This window comes from Morone saxatilis, unplaced genomic scaffold (genome assembly GCF_004916995.1).
Source record: "Morone saxatilis isolate NCDOM2014 unplaced genomic scaffold, NCSU_SB_2.0 Contig8, whole genome shotgun sequence".
In the NCBI taxonomy this organism is placed as follows: domain Eukaryota; kingdom Metazoa; phylum Chordata; class Actinopteri; family Moronidae; genus Morone; species Morone saxatilis.
In genome coordinates this window covers 6,431,265-6,443,707 of record NW_023340257.1, presented here as the reverse complement: position 1 = coordinate 6,443,707, position 12,443 = coordinate 6,431,265, and the positions used below count along the sequence as shown (strand labels likewise).

General features: G+C 42.8%; 1 protein-coding gene across 1 annotated transcript in view; it reads left to right on the top strand.

Annotated features, from left to right (window-relative positions):
* Positions 1-1,604: 1,604 nt before the first annotated feature.
* The window catches only part of sidt2 (SID1 transmembrane family, member 2), a 12,227-nt gene continuing 1,388 nt past the window's right edge, over positions 1,605-12,443 (top strand). Inside the window, exons 1-24 of the mRNA XM_035679927.1 lie at positions 1,605-2,435; positions 2,535-2,656; positions 4,499-4,663; positions 4,820-4,865; positions 5,322-5,423; positions 5,664-5,747; positions 5,874-6,039; positions 6,402-6,495; positions 6,840-6,898; positions 7,152-7,178; positions 8,026-8,064; positions 8,153-8,230; positions 8,833-8,948; positions 9,091-9,164; positions 9,861-9,927; positions 10,066-10,139; positions 10,255-10,378; positions 10,735-10,852; positions 11,131-11,267; positions 11,349-11,457; positions 11,758-11,834; positions 11,937-11,983; positions 12,075-12,180; positions 12,304-12,414. Of these exons, the coding sequence (XP_035535820.1) occupies positions 2,187-2,435; positions 2,535-2,656; positions 4,499-4,663; positions 4,820-4,865; positions 5,322-5,423; positions 5,664-5,747; positions 5,874-6,039; positions 6,402-6,495; positions 6,840-6,898; positions 7,152-7,178; positions 8,026-8,064; positions 8,153-8,230; positions 8,833-8,948; positions 9,091-9,164; positions 9,861-9,927; positions 10,066-10,139; positions 10,255-10,378; positions 10,735-10,852; positions 11,131-11,267; positions 11,349-11,457; positions 11,758-11,834; positions 11,937-11,983; positions 12,075-12,180; positions 12,304-12,414 (2,391 nt within the window). The 5' untranslated portion in view covers positions 1,605-2,186. The remainder of the gene's footprint in view (positions 2,436-2,534; positions 2,657-4,498; positions 4,664-4,819; positions 4,866-5,321; positions 5,424-5,663; positions 5,748-5,873; positions 6,040-6,401; positions 6,496-6,839; positions 6,899-7,151; positions 7,179-8,025; positions 8,065-8,152; positions 8,231-8,832; positions 8,949-9,090; positions 9,165-9,860; positions 9,928-10,065; positions 10,140-10,254; positions 10,379-10,734; positions 10,853-11,130; positions 11,268-11,348; positions 11,458-11,757; positions 11,835-11,936; positions 11,984-12,074; positions 12,181-12,303; positions 12,415-12,443) is intronic.

Sequence of the window (12,443 nt, the reverse complement as noted above, 5' to 3'; positions counted from 1 at the left end):
AAAAAGCAAAACAGACCAGTAATGAGTAATTCAATACACATGCATGGCTGAAAAAAACCAAGAATGTGTTTAATTCAACAGAAATGATCATCTAATAATTTAAACAAAACTAATTTCAGCAAAATAAAGGGGGTGATTTCATATCATACTATGCTATCATGTCCATCTAACCGGTTCTGCAGAAATGCTTTAGAATAGGCTGTTTTCCAAGGAGGTTGTAGTATGTGAGGAAAATACAATGTTCTATTCTGTTCTATAGCAATATCTCACCAGGTTGTAGACAGCACCACTCCATGGTAGAGAGGAGGTCCTGCATCATATTACTCAAAACTGAGCAAAACAGGTTGCTGCCAGATCCCTGGGGCCCGTCAATTGGTTTGAGGTAATCTGATTAATTTTTAAATTTTCTTTTGGTACATGCACTATTATATCAGCTAAAATTGTATGTGCCCAAAGGCAAGCCCTGCCCAAAATCAAGACCTCGGATTGTAGTTCAACCTGGGTGTCAAAATCTGGTTCTTAGCTAACATGGTTCCTATTCTTAAATACATTTGTTTTTAAATAGACCAACTGACACATAGAAAACCTGAGGCAGGAAGTACTCGAAGTAACAGAAGTAGCCTATCTAGCATAGGAGTAGTGGTTGGTCTCAGGGGCTTTTAAATATAATAAAGCTGCCTTATATTGTCTGCTGTGAGTTGAGGGTACATAATGCAAAGGGAGGAGGATCAGTGGGGCCCAACAGCCCATTTTGCCCCAGGACCATCCAGAAGACGTATCCATGCTTTTACCTGATTATTAATGGGTTTTATAGAGATGAATGACCTAACCAAATGTCATTTTCAAAGTAATCCATAAGGACAATGACTGCGGAAAAACCTTAAAATGCTCCATGTTCCCTGAAGAACAGCTGTAATGAAACATTGTTTGTAGTTATAATTGTAAGTGTATTGTAACCTTTTTATATGAGTAGTTTCAATCACTCATCCAATTACAATGTTATCCCCTGTGTTATTATTACTGGCCTATCCTAAAATGTATATATCAATAACATTCCTGTAGTTATTTTTCATTAGGGCAGACAAAAGATAACAAAAACATTCCAGCTCCTGTGAGACAGCTCCACAATCATCACATCCAAATACCTTTAGTCCCTGCTTCCCTTTGGAAATACAACCTGTTAGGACTTGAAGTCAGTTGCAATCTGCAGATTTACAGATATTCTCTGGGACTGACTTGCACCAAACAGTTGCAGCTTTTTCAATGTCGCCAAATGTTTTCATGACAAAGCCAGTGCCTGTGTGAGAGACCCTGCAGACTGGGTGGTGTCTCTACAACAAAGGGCTTCAACAAGTGTCCAAAACCCGGAACAAATGGTTGCAAAAAGAAACCCAAACATATTGAATTGTTCAGCAAATAGCCTACGCTCATCCACCATATGAACCACAAGGCACAACACGGCGCCAGTGACATACTCCAGCACATGAACAGTAACACCAGTGTAATACCCCTGCTGATGACCTCACATCCTCATTATTTGGGCAGAAAGGAGCAGCGACCTGACGTCATGACGTCGCCCTCGGTTTGTTTACTGTGTGAGCGTGGAGGGGGCGCTAACGGCACACAGCGTCCACACTGTAAACACACTGGCTGTCTCCCTCCGCACCACACATACTCACACAATGCAGCGGCGCCGCGAATACGGGCAGTGACAGCCGCTCACACCGGACACACCCGGACAGACGCTCGGTGCCGTGCTGGTTTTTTGTCCGCGACGCTGCAGCTGAAATCCGACATCAAACCATGGAGCGTCCGATAAGCAGCGGTGCTAACGCTATCCCAGCCCGCTAGCTGCCCGGCAGGCTTTGGCGTTCCAGGTGAAGACGAGCTGAGAGCCATTGCCATCTTGTTGTCTTGAAACTTGGTCCTCTTTGGTTGCGCAATTGACAGCCTCGAGTTGCGGACGTTAAAGGGAAGAGAAACGCGCGTTTAGCCTGTGTCACCCAGCTGTCTCTGTAGCTGCTGTTGTTGTTGTTAGTCGTCGCTGGAAGTGGTACCGCTAAGCTAGCCCGCTTGCTATCTGAGTAATTGTAGCTGAATGGGGTGGAGTTGCCTTTAGTGTCGCCGCACAGGCTAGAATAACATTAGGTATCGGTTGCCAGTTTGGGAAGACGGTGTCGGACAAGATGGTGTTGAGGAGCTGCTGGAAATCTCGACATAAAAACCAGTGTGGAGCCGCTCCTCGGTGGATCCGATCAGGGTTGGCAGCCCTGCTCTGGTTATGTGTGACCCAGTTTGATTTGGGCTGTGGGGCGGTGGGGGAGACCAAAAATGTGGTCCAGAAAGATGCAGAGTTTGATGTCACCTACAATGACACGGTTACAAGTGAAAACCAGACCATCTATGCTTTCAATCACACTATCTCCAGGAATAAGGTGAGTCTACATCGTCAGACAGGTTTGCTTTTCTCTAAATAACACCGAGCCATATGTTGTGAGTGTTAAATGATCTTTTCTCTTGTTGCTGGGTTTCAGACGGAGGGAGTGCGTGTGTCTGTGGATGTGCTGTCACAGGGTTTGGAGAGTCCTACCCTGTTTGTGGTACGACAGAAGCAAGCTGTGCTGTCTTTTCAAGTTCCTCTCATACTAAGAGGCCTGTGAGTATTCCCCCTGTATACCTGTTGTAATCTGGACTCATCTGGAAGGGGGATCTCTTCTTTCCAGAAGTCACGGAGATTGTGTCCTTTAGCAGGAGTCTACAAAACACCTCTGAACCTCTAGTGCTCAGATTATATTCTGTGAAGTTGGTCTCTCCTGTGTTGCCATTCAAGTCTACTATGTGTCCTATTTTCCCCTAGCACGACTTTTTCAAGTAACATGAGCAGGGTCACGTACAGTGTATGCGGAACATAAGTTGACGTGTGTCCAAGTTGGCAATTACACATTCAAATTCTGGAATTGAAATTTGATCTGCTCACAGACTGAGAAAGGAAAGGGAACCTATGAGCTACAGGTTCAGGTTCAGCCCTGTGTCGTTATATATACTGTCAGTAGTTGGAACATTTTGTCACATCGCCTAAACTGAAAAAAATCAATTGTAAGTGCTCTGTGAGGCAAGTCTCCACAACACTGAACAGGTTTGTGTATGTCCAGCTCAGATTTTATACTTTACGTATGTCCAACAACCTGCACACACACACGGATGGTACACAAAGGAATAATCCAAAGTTCCTGCTAGGGAGTGTCTGGCTGTGGCTGCTGTACTTTCATAGATAGTAAACATTTATGACTTTAGGTCATGCGATTAACCTAATGTTCCTGTTTGCTTTAGAGAGCTACGTGTCAACTTATTAACCTTGTTAGAGAAAGCTGTGTCTGTTGTTGAATCTTTTATAGATGTGGTGCAGAGAGGATTTTTCGATCTGAGATCCAGGCTTGGATTTAATCAAGGAGGTGTTGCATTTCAGGAATATCTCTTAATTGGACACTTATGAGAATTGCACTCATTATTTCTTCCCTGGATAGTTAGCATCAAGGCCAGCTGTTGATGTACTATATGGGGAAGAAACTGCAAAGTCTACAGATTGTACCTCGATGCTTGTGTTGAACACGGCTTTTGTAACCTGAGTTAACCAGGTGGGATTTCATAACAGGTTAGAAGTTCAGCTCTTTATTAGACATTGGCCAACAGCCCATCTGGGAAGTGATCTGTGTTTCTCACACTCCGCAGTAGTCTCGGTGGTTTTGTAACACCAGAACAACCCAGCCGTAGTGTTGCCTTTGCAGTCACATGGTCAGGCATGTTTGAGTTAATGAACCTTGGAATTTCACTTCCCCCTTTGAGATCCGTCAGTGCAGATGTGACGAGACCAACTTATTTTAAACAAGTTTACGTCAAAATAATCAGAGCAGAGTTTCACGCAGCCTCATGCTGTCACATGCTCTCTGTAACTGAATCCACTTCCATGTTTTCAGCCATGTGTGTGCATGTAGCAGCATATTCTAGAGCTGGGGTCTTTATTGATTTTGTGTAGATATTATTGAAGAGGCAATATTTAGTCAGGTCATCTGATCCTGAATCAGCAGTCCTTGGGAATGTAGTACACTCCTATTACATTAACGAATCGATTTTCCCTCATCATGTAACAAGTCCATCTTTTTGCTTCTTACGATCATCCATTACTTCATTTAAAGTGTCTAACTATTCCGTGAAATGGAAAGGAGATTTCTACTGAAATAGTAGATGTAATAATGTATGTTAAATGAAAATTTAAGGTCACGTTAATGGCAAAACCTTTTAGAATGGGATATTGAGCTCTCTTGTTCTTTCTTTCTTTCTCTGTTTGTCAACATTTCCCTCTCTCTCTTCTCTCTCTGCTCTCTCTCTCTCTCTCTCTCTCTCTCTCTCTCTCTCTCTCTCTCTTCTCCTCTCTCTCTCTCTCTCTCTCTCCTCTCTCTCCTCTCTCCGTCTCCCCTCTCTCTCTCTCTTCTCTCTCTAGCTACCAGAGGAAGTACCCTTACAATCATGTGGGCCGGACATTGTGCCAGCCTCCGACCCGGGCCGCCTCCGAGACCCAGTACTTCTTTGTGGATGTGTCTACCCTGTCCAGCACGGGTACAAACTACCAGCTCAGGGTCAGCCGTGTTGAAAGCTTCACCCTGCAGTGAGTGGTGTCTGATATAATCACACAAACACACTGTGCCGTAGTAACGGCCTGAATTCTCACCTGAAGGCATTTGCCATCAGGTGGGGTTCTGTGACAACTAACATGTCACTTCTTACTGGTATGTCTGACATCTTATTTTTACCTTTGTTACAGGACAGACAAGAAGTTCAGCTTTACGGCGTCACCATCCCAACCTCAGGTATACAGCTTCATGTGACACTAAGTGCTACTTTACAACAATAAGGATGTTTACTGTGTAGATGGCAGGCGGTGCAGATGACGAGAAACATGAGAAAAGCTGAGGATAGTACATGTGAAACAGGATGGAAGAAATTTCTGATTTTATGAAACGATGTAGTGTGCTCGTTTCCCGGACGAGTTCTGCTTTTCAACACATTAAGAAAAGAGAACAAACATGAGCTATATTTATGACCTTTTGTAGCACCTCTCAGATAAATCAGCTCACCCAGTACAGTTTATCTGCTTTTGTCTAATAAAGTGGTTTGTTAGCATGTTATCGAAGTTGTCACATCCTCCTACATACAGTATATTAGAAAAACAGGAAACAGGAAACAGTGTTTTCTAATAACCTCTAATGTGTCCCTCCCTGACTCGTCATCTTTTGTTCACCTCTTTCTCTTACCCTTTCTCTCAGTACTTCAAGTATGTCTTCCCGGATGGCGTGGACACTGTGATAGTGAAAGTCAACTCAGACATGACCTTTCCCTGCTCCGTTATGTCCGTCCAAGACATTCAGGTACAAAAGTGCTCCCCTTCCCCTCAAACCAGACAACTCCTGTCCTCAAGTGGCCCCTGGCGTTGTGTCAGCATGCAGTACCACTCTTGGGCCACATGAGGGCATAATTGAGTTCACTGCAACAGTATCAGTGCATGCCGATTTTCTGAGATTTAACTGAGATTGTACTCTGCTTTATTCTTCCTTTTTCCAACGCTTGTGTTCTTATGTTTCTCTCTCTCTCTCTCTCTTTCTTTTCAGTGCCCCGTCTATGACCTTGACAACAACGTGGCTTTCATTGGGATGTACCAGACTATGACCAAAAAAGGCGCAATCACAGTGCAGGTAGTGTTTGACACACATGGTGCTGAAATCCAAATCATACTGCAAACCTCTGTGGTCAAACCTAGAGCATACACCCGTCCATTACCACACAAACAGAGTCTCCTCGTGTCTCGTCCTGTCATCTAGAGAAAAGATTTCCCCAGCAACAGTTTCTACGTGGTGGTAGTGGTAAAAACAGAGGACGAGGCGTGCGGCGGTCCGCTGCGCTTCTACCCTCTCCGTCCTGATGAGCTGATCGACGCTGGCAACCGCACCAAGGTCCTGGATGTGATAGTCACCCCTGCTATCAACTGTAAGTCAGTTTTCAGACTGCTGTCCACCTTACAACTTGTTCCCAGCTGGACTGAAAAGCTTTAAAATGTCATTGTGTCACTGCAGTACAAGATTATTTGGGGTATGTCAGCAAAAAATACCAACTGGGGGAAAACAAGTGTCTTTCCAGGAGCAATGTTTTGAGTGAATACAAAAGTAATATATAAAAGTTACATTATGTTCTCCAGAACTGGAAAAGTTTTGCCTTTATGTAAAAGGTTCAGGCTGCATATTGTATAGGTAATGATGCTGAATCATTTCATTATGCAGTGCAGTCAAGGTCATGCAGTATAAGTGTGTGAATAGGCTTACAGTAAATATATCTGTATTCACACCCTGCAGCGGAGGTGTATGTGATGGGCATGCTGTTCTGTCTGGGTATCTTCCTCTCTTTCTACCTGCTCACCTTGCTGGTGGCCTGTGTGGAGAACAAGCGGTAAGTTTTTTTTCTCTGCAACCAAAACAACAGTGAGGAACTGCATCCACTTCATATACACATGTTCTGTGAATCTGATAAGATGTATAAATATGTTTTTATGTCTCATTACAGTTGTTAAAGCCTCAGATTTTATTAACTTTAATTGGGTTTTGTTTGGTCAAATTGGGTTTAAGGCAAAAAAAAAAGGTAATTACAATGTTAAAATGTATATACATTATTGGTCCCAGTGCAACTTAAGAGTTTGGTTCTCTAATCAATGAATGTAGATTTATGCATCACAAGGAGAACACTACACTGAATACAAATGATTTGAATTTGCATGTTTTCCTCTGTTTCTGCAGAATGAAGAAGAAGAGAGAGGTGTTTCAGAATCCTGCTGACATGTCGCCTGCTGAGACAGGTAACCCAGCAACTAGCTATGATGGGCTGGCCCATTAGGGGCACGTTAGAGGGTGTGTGGAGCGTACCATTTTCCTAAAGTCAGTAACCTGTACTGTAGAGTAGATGCCTTGATATATTTTTGTTGTTAAACTACTTTAACATGCAGTATAATAATCCTTTAACTCTTCAGCTTTTAATGTAGAATTGAACATGTCTGTGTACTGAATGTGTTTCTTTTCACTCTCTCTCCCTCATGCTAATGTGTGGTTCAGCCTCCCTGCTTGGGAAGAACGGAGATGGTATAACGACAGTTACTCCTATTTTGCACTTACTGCCCTTTCTCACACAGTGTTGCTTGTCTGCAGATGCTTCTCTGCATGCATTAGCTCACGTACTCTAACTGTCTTGCCATATAAAAAGCATTCATAGAAAGGAAGTTGCAATTGACTTAAGTGCTTTATGGATTGTGTAGGAACATAAACATGGCACAAACTATTTATTTATTCAACTTTTATGGCTTACATCACAGAGATACAGATGCACCTGGGTACTTGTTAGATACAGCTCGTATTTTGCTTGTTTTTGTCACGGTGGTATCCTTCTCCCCTTCCTCAACACTACTTGTTGGCTGAAGAAACACACAAGTATATTAAATTATAGTCAACAATGCTAACGGCATGATAGACCAACGACCCAGGAGATAATCACTGAGATAAATAAGTACACTGCTGATGTGGTTCTTGAGCTCCAGACTACTTCTCAGTGTGTATCTGTATCCACACTGCAGTGTACCCTGACATGATTTGATTTTAAACTGCAGCCTGCTTACAGTTTTTAAGCAATCCACTCTCACTGCACCACTGTCAACATTCAGCCTCTGCACCATTCCCTACTCACGGTTTCACCCATTCACTAAAGCTGTTATTACAAACGTCAGGCATCAGTTTTCTAACCGGATCCCTGCATGTGTTGTTACCGCTCTCACCTCTCTGTGTTCATGTACTAACAATTTCAGCAATTTCAGTATGCAGCGTTATGATACTAACCAGTGCTGGTTGTTTATATATGTGCATTTTGTTTACATATACTCAGCTGGGAGTTTTACTTGTGTGTGTGTGTGTGTGTGTGTGTGTGTGTGCTCCACAGGCAAGACTCCAGCCTCACCATATGAATATGGCTCCTTTGGTGAGTTTCGGACAGTTCTGGTTATGTCTTTGTTCATATGGAGATTGGATTAAATAACTGGGCTTTTTTCCCACCTCTTCTTCTCCAGCTGACAACGGCAGCACTCTCAGTTCAGAGGCCATTACTGACAGCGCCACGTCAACTGACAACAACTATAGATACCTGGGTATGGACAAACATCTGCACATACATTTTTCTTCTGGCCCACCACTGTCACTTTGTAGTGCGTCTTCCCAGCCTGGCTTGCAGCTAGCGTCCTGTGGGCAGCTCTGGTCCCTCACTGGTTTTCTGTGTGTCTTTGTTCATCAGGACAGGAGCCTTTCAAACGTCGCCCAATCCTCACTCACCTTCACCACATAGCCATCCGCATCGGTGACACACTGCCGCACAATTGGCTGAATCAGTTACAAATTACATCAAACCAATCAGCACTATGTGAATCATACATCAATGAGATTTAGATGTTGATGCCAGGAAGTGGCCAGATTCCTAATCTGATGCCGTTGAAATGAAGAGTAAAAACAACATTGATATTGCAAAGATCAAAGTACCAACAATCATTTTAATATTTCTCTTTAATATATTTGAAAATTGCAAAGAATTTCTAAAAGGGGTGGTGTGTTTGCATCATTAAAAAAAAATCGTTTAAATCCAGACGTACATCTAATTAATGAGATTGTCCCTCCAATGAAATGAAAGCCTCTTTTCTTTGTTCCGCCCTGACCTCTTCCTCTTTCCTCCCTTCCCTCCCTTCCCTCCCTCCATCAGAGCGATCGCTGGAGAGTGTTGGACGAAGCAGGCAGGAGTCTCTGAGCTCCGTGGAGGAGGATGACTACGACACGCTCGACGACATCGACTCAGACAAAAACATTGTCCGTACCAAGGTACACTTCGTCTTTCTATGTCAATACACACAGCTCGCTTTTTTTGTAAATAACAAGTCATCTTTGTTAGGACTAGTTACTAGACATGTCATGATTAATTTATTGTACGCTTCCTTCTAATAATGCTCTCTCCTTATTACAGAAATTTTTATACGTGTCTGACCTGTCTCGCAAAGACAAGAGAGTCCTCAGCAAGAAATACCAAATCTACTTCTGGTGAGCACACATGCTAATGACAAATACCACTGAAGGGTAGAATCAAAAAGAATCAACTACAACAATAAAGGAGCACAGAGTCCTTACACACATTCTGGTCTAGCTCAAATCCAATAATGGCATATACATATGCTCTGCAATTGACCTCCTATGTCCCGCCTTTTTTCGCCATGGGCTCCAATAACAGTTGAGCAAGTCTTGGTCAAACCCTCAGTCAACTTTCTCCTCGCTTGTACTTAAATATGCTATTAGCATTTTTATGTGCTAGGCTCGTATATGTTGAAAAGAACCACATTTTGAAGATGGTTGAAAGATAAAAGTGACATATATGTATGTGTGTGTATATATATATATATATATGTATATGTCCCATCTTCAAAATGGGCTTGTCTCTTCAACACAGATGAGCCTAGCACAGAGCATATCTAAGAAAAGGAAAGGAGAACGTCGACGAGGTCCTGACCGAGGCTTCCTCAACTGTTATTGGAGCACAGAGCAAAAAGGGGCGGGGCTTAGAAAGGGTCAATTACAGCATCTCCTACAGGGTTGCGTAATAGTGCATTAAAACTTGGCTAGTTAAGAATTGGGGGAGTAATAAAAATAATATTGTTATTCATTGGTTACAGAGAGATGTCATGTAATGATGCCTTAAAACAAACCTGCTATGACCAAGTCTAATGATTCTCTTCTCTCCAGGAACATTGCTACTATTGCTGTGTTCTACGCGCTGCCAGTCGTCCAGCTGGTCATCACCTATCAGACGGTACGCTGATGACACATAAACTGTGATATATAACACAATATTAAAAAAAGAAGTACTGTAAGAGTATGTGAGTATTGTTGAGAGGTATTGTAAAAATACATCAACACACTGATGTTAAACCGTATTTCTGTTCTTCAGGTGGTCAATGTTACAGGAAACCAGGACATCTGCTTCTACAACTTCTTGTGTGCCCACCCCCTGGGAGCACTCAGGTGTGTGCTTTGCATGTGTCCCAATGTATTATTACAACCGCAGTAAGGCAAACAGATTACATACCTGTGTTTTAAAGTGCTGTAATGACTGACTGTCAACTGTTGTCATACACAGCGCCTTCAATAACATCCTCAGTAACCTCGGTTACGTGATGCTGGGACTGCTCTTCCTCCTTATCGTCCTCAAAAGAGACATTGTCCACAATCGCGCCTTGGTCCGCAACGAACTCAACGCGCTGGTAAGACACATGCACGCAGACAGATTTACAGTACACGCACCTTAAGGAAACATGAGCATTAGCATCATTTGCTGTGGCGTGTTTCTGTTTCTCAGGGCTCATTAAAAAGCCTTAAAAGCTCCGCAAATAAAACCAAGGAAGTAAAACGGCAGGACTCAATAAATCGTCTCTCTTTTTTTCGCTTTGTAAATACAGCGCCTCGGGTAGCTTACTGCAGAAATAAACAGGAAGTACTGAAGGGAGAATATAGGCACATCCGGACACATACAGTACCTTTGAATATAGACTAAAATGTTTTATTTATTGAACTTAGTTGCTCAATTATTAGTTCAATATTCCTCTCTCCCACCCTCCAGGAATGTGGTATCCCAAAGCACTTTGGTCTGTTTTATGCCATGGGAACCGCTCTGATGATGGAGGGCCTGCTCAGTGCCTGCTACCACGTCTGTCCTAACTACACCAACTTCCAGTTTGGTAAGACTGCTTGTGTTCCTATCAGCTCTACTTTCTTTTAGCTTTCTGTGCAGATATATAGTATAACCAGTGCACTGCTTGTGTATATGCAGAGCTCCCACTGGGGGATAAAATTAATCAAATATAAATGTTAAAAGGTATTTACCACATAGGATATGTAATACAGTATGACCTCTGCAAAAATCTTACTTGTAATTCAGTGACAGCAATGTGCAGTGATTCTTAATCTTTCAATGTTTGAGATGATAAAAGGTAGATGTTTCCATCTTTCTTTGCAGACACCTCCTTCATGTACATGATTGCTGGACTGTGTATGCTAAAGCTGTATCAGAAGAGACACCCAGACATCAACGCGAGTGCTTACACTGCGTATGCCTGCCTGGCTGCGGTCATCTTCTTTTCTGTGCTGGGAGTGGTACGTAGACACACATACAGATAGTAAAAGACCAGGCATGGGTGATGACACTTGTTAACGTTTGTGACGGTCTGTTTGTAGGTATTTGGGAAAGGAAACACAGTCTTCTGGATCGTCTTCTCAGTGATCCACATCCTATCCACCCTCCTCCTCAGCACACAGCTGTACTATATGGGCCGGTGGAGGCTGGGTAAGAACACAGCAAGACACATTCAAAATCCCCTATATCCTATCTTTAGGTTATAATGGTTTGATATTAGTTTATTTAATCAGCTTTTTATCTGTTTGTAGAGGTCATACGTGTAAGAGAAAATGTAATTAAGATACTGGTTTATAGATTCATAACAATCACACGACACAATTTAACTGCAAACTGTACAGATTCATGTACTATAGTTTGGTGCATAGGAATAATGTCATTTGTCACCTTGACTTTTACTGTATGGGTGCTGTGGATTTGATCTTCACACTGTCTGTGTATCTGTGTCAGACTCCGGGGTCCTGCGCAGGATGATTTATATCGTCTACACTGATTGCATCAGGCAGTGCAGTGGACCTATGTACATTGTGAGTAATAACATAATAAAAAAGCGCTGTCACGGCGTAAATAATTCCCCTTTCACATTCGGAGTTTACAAGGAATCACATGTTTCCCCCTCTGCCTGACAGGATCGTATGGTTCTGCTTGTAATGGGGAACATAGTCAACTGGTCTCTGTAAGTAAACCTGCTGTTCAGTGAAGGCAGTCTAAGTTCAAATGTTCAGTGCAGGACTAAATCATGTCATCTTCCTGCTCCCTCTCTGTAGAGCTGCCTATGGCCTCATAGAGAGACCTAATGACTTTGCCTCCTACCTGTTGGCCATCGCCATCTGCAACCTGCTGCTCTACTTTGCCTTTTACATCATTATGAAGGTGTGTGTGTTTGCGTGTATTCATGTTTTTAAGAAGCATTTAGATATTTATATCTGTATAAAAGAGCGGAAAGGTTTTGTGTATCTAAAGCTTTTTTTTTTTATCCTGTGTGTGTGTGTTTAGCTGCGGAGCGGTGAGAGAATCCAGTGTTTGGCGTTGGTGTGTATTCTGTTCACGGCCGTGGTGTGGGGCTTTGCACTGTATTTCTTCTTCCAGGGTCTCAGCACCTGGCAGGTCGGTAACTCTCACACACACACACACAC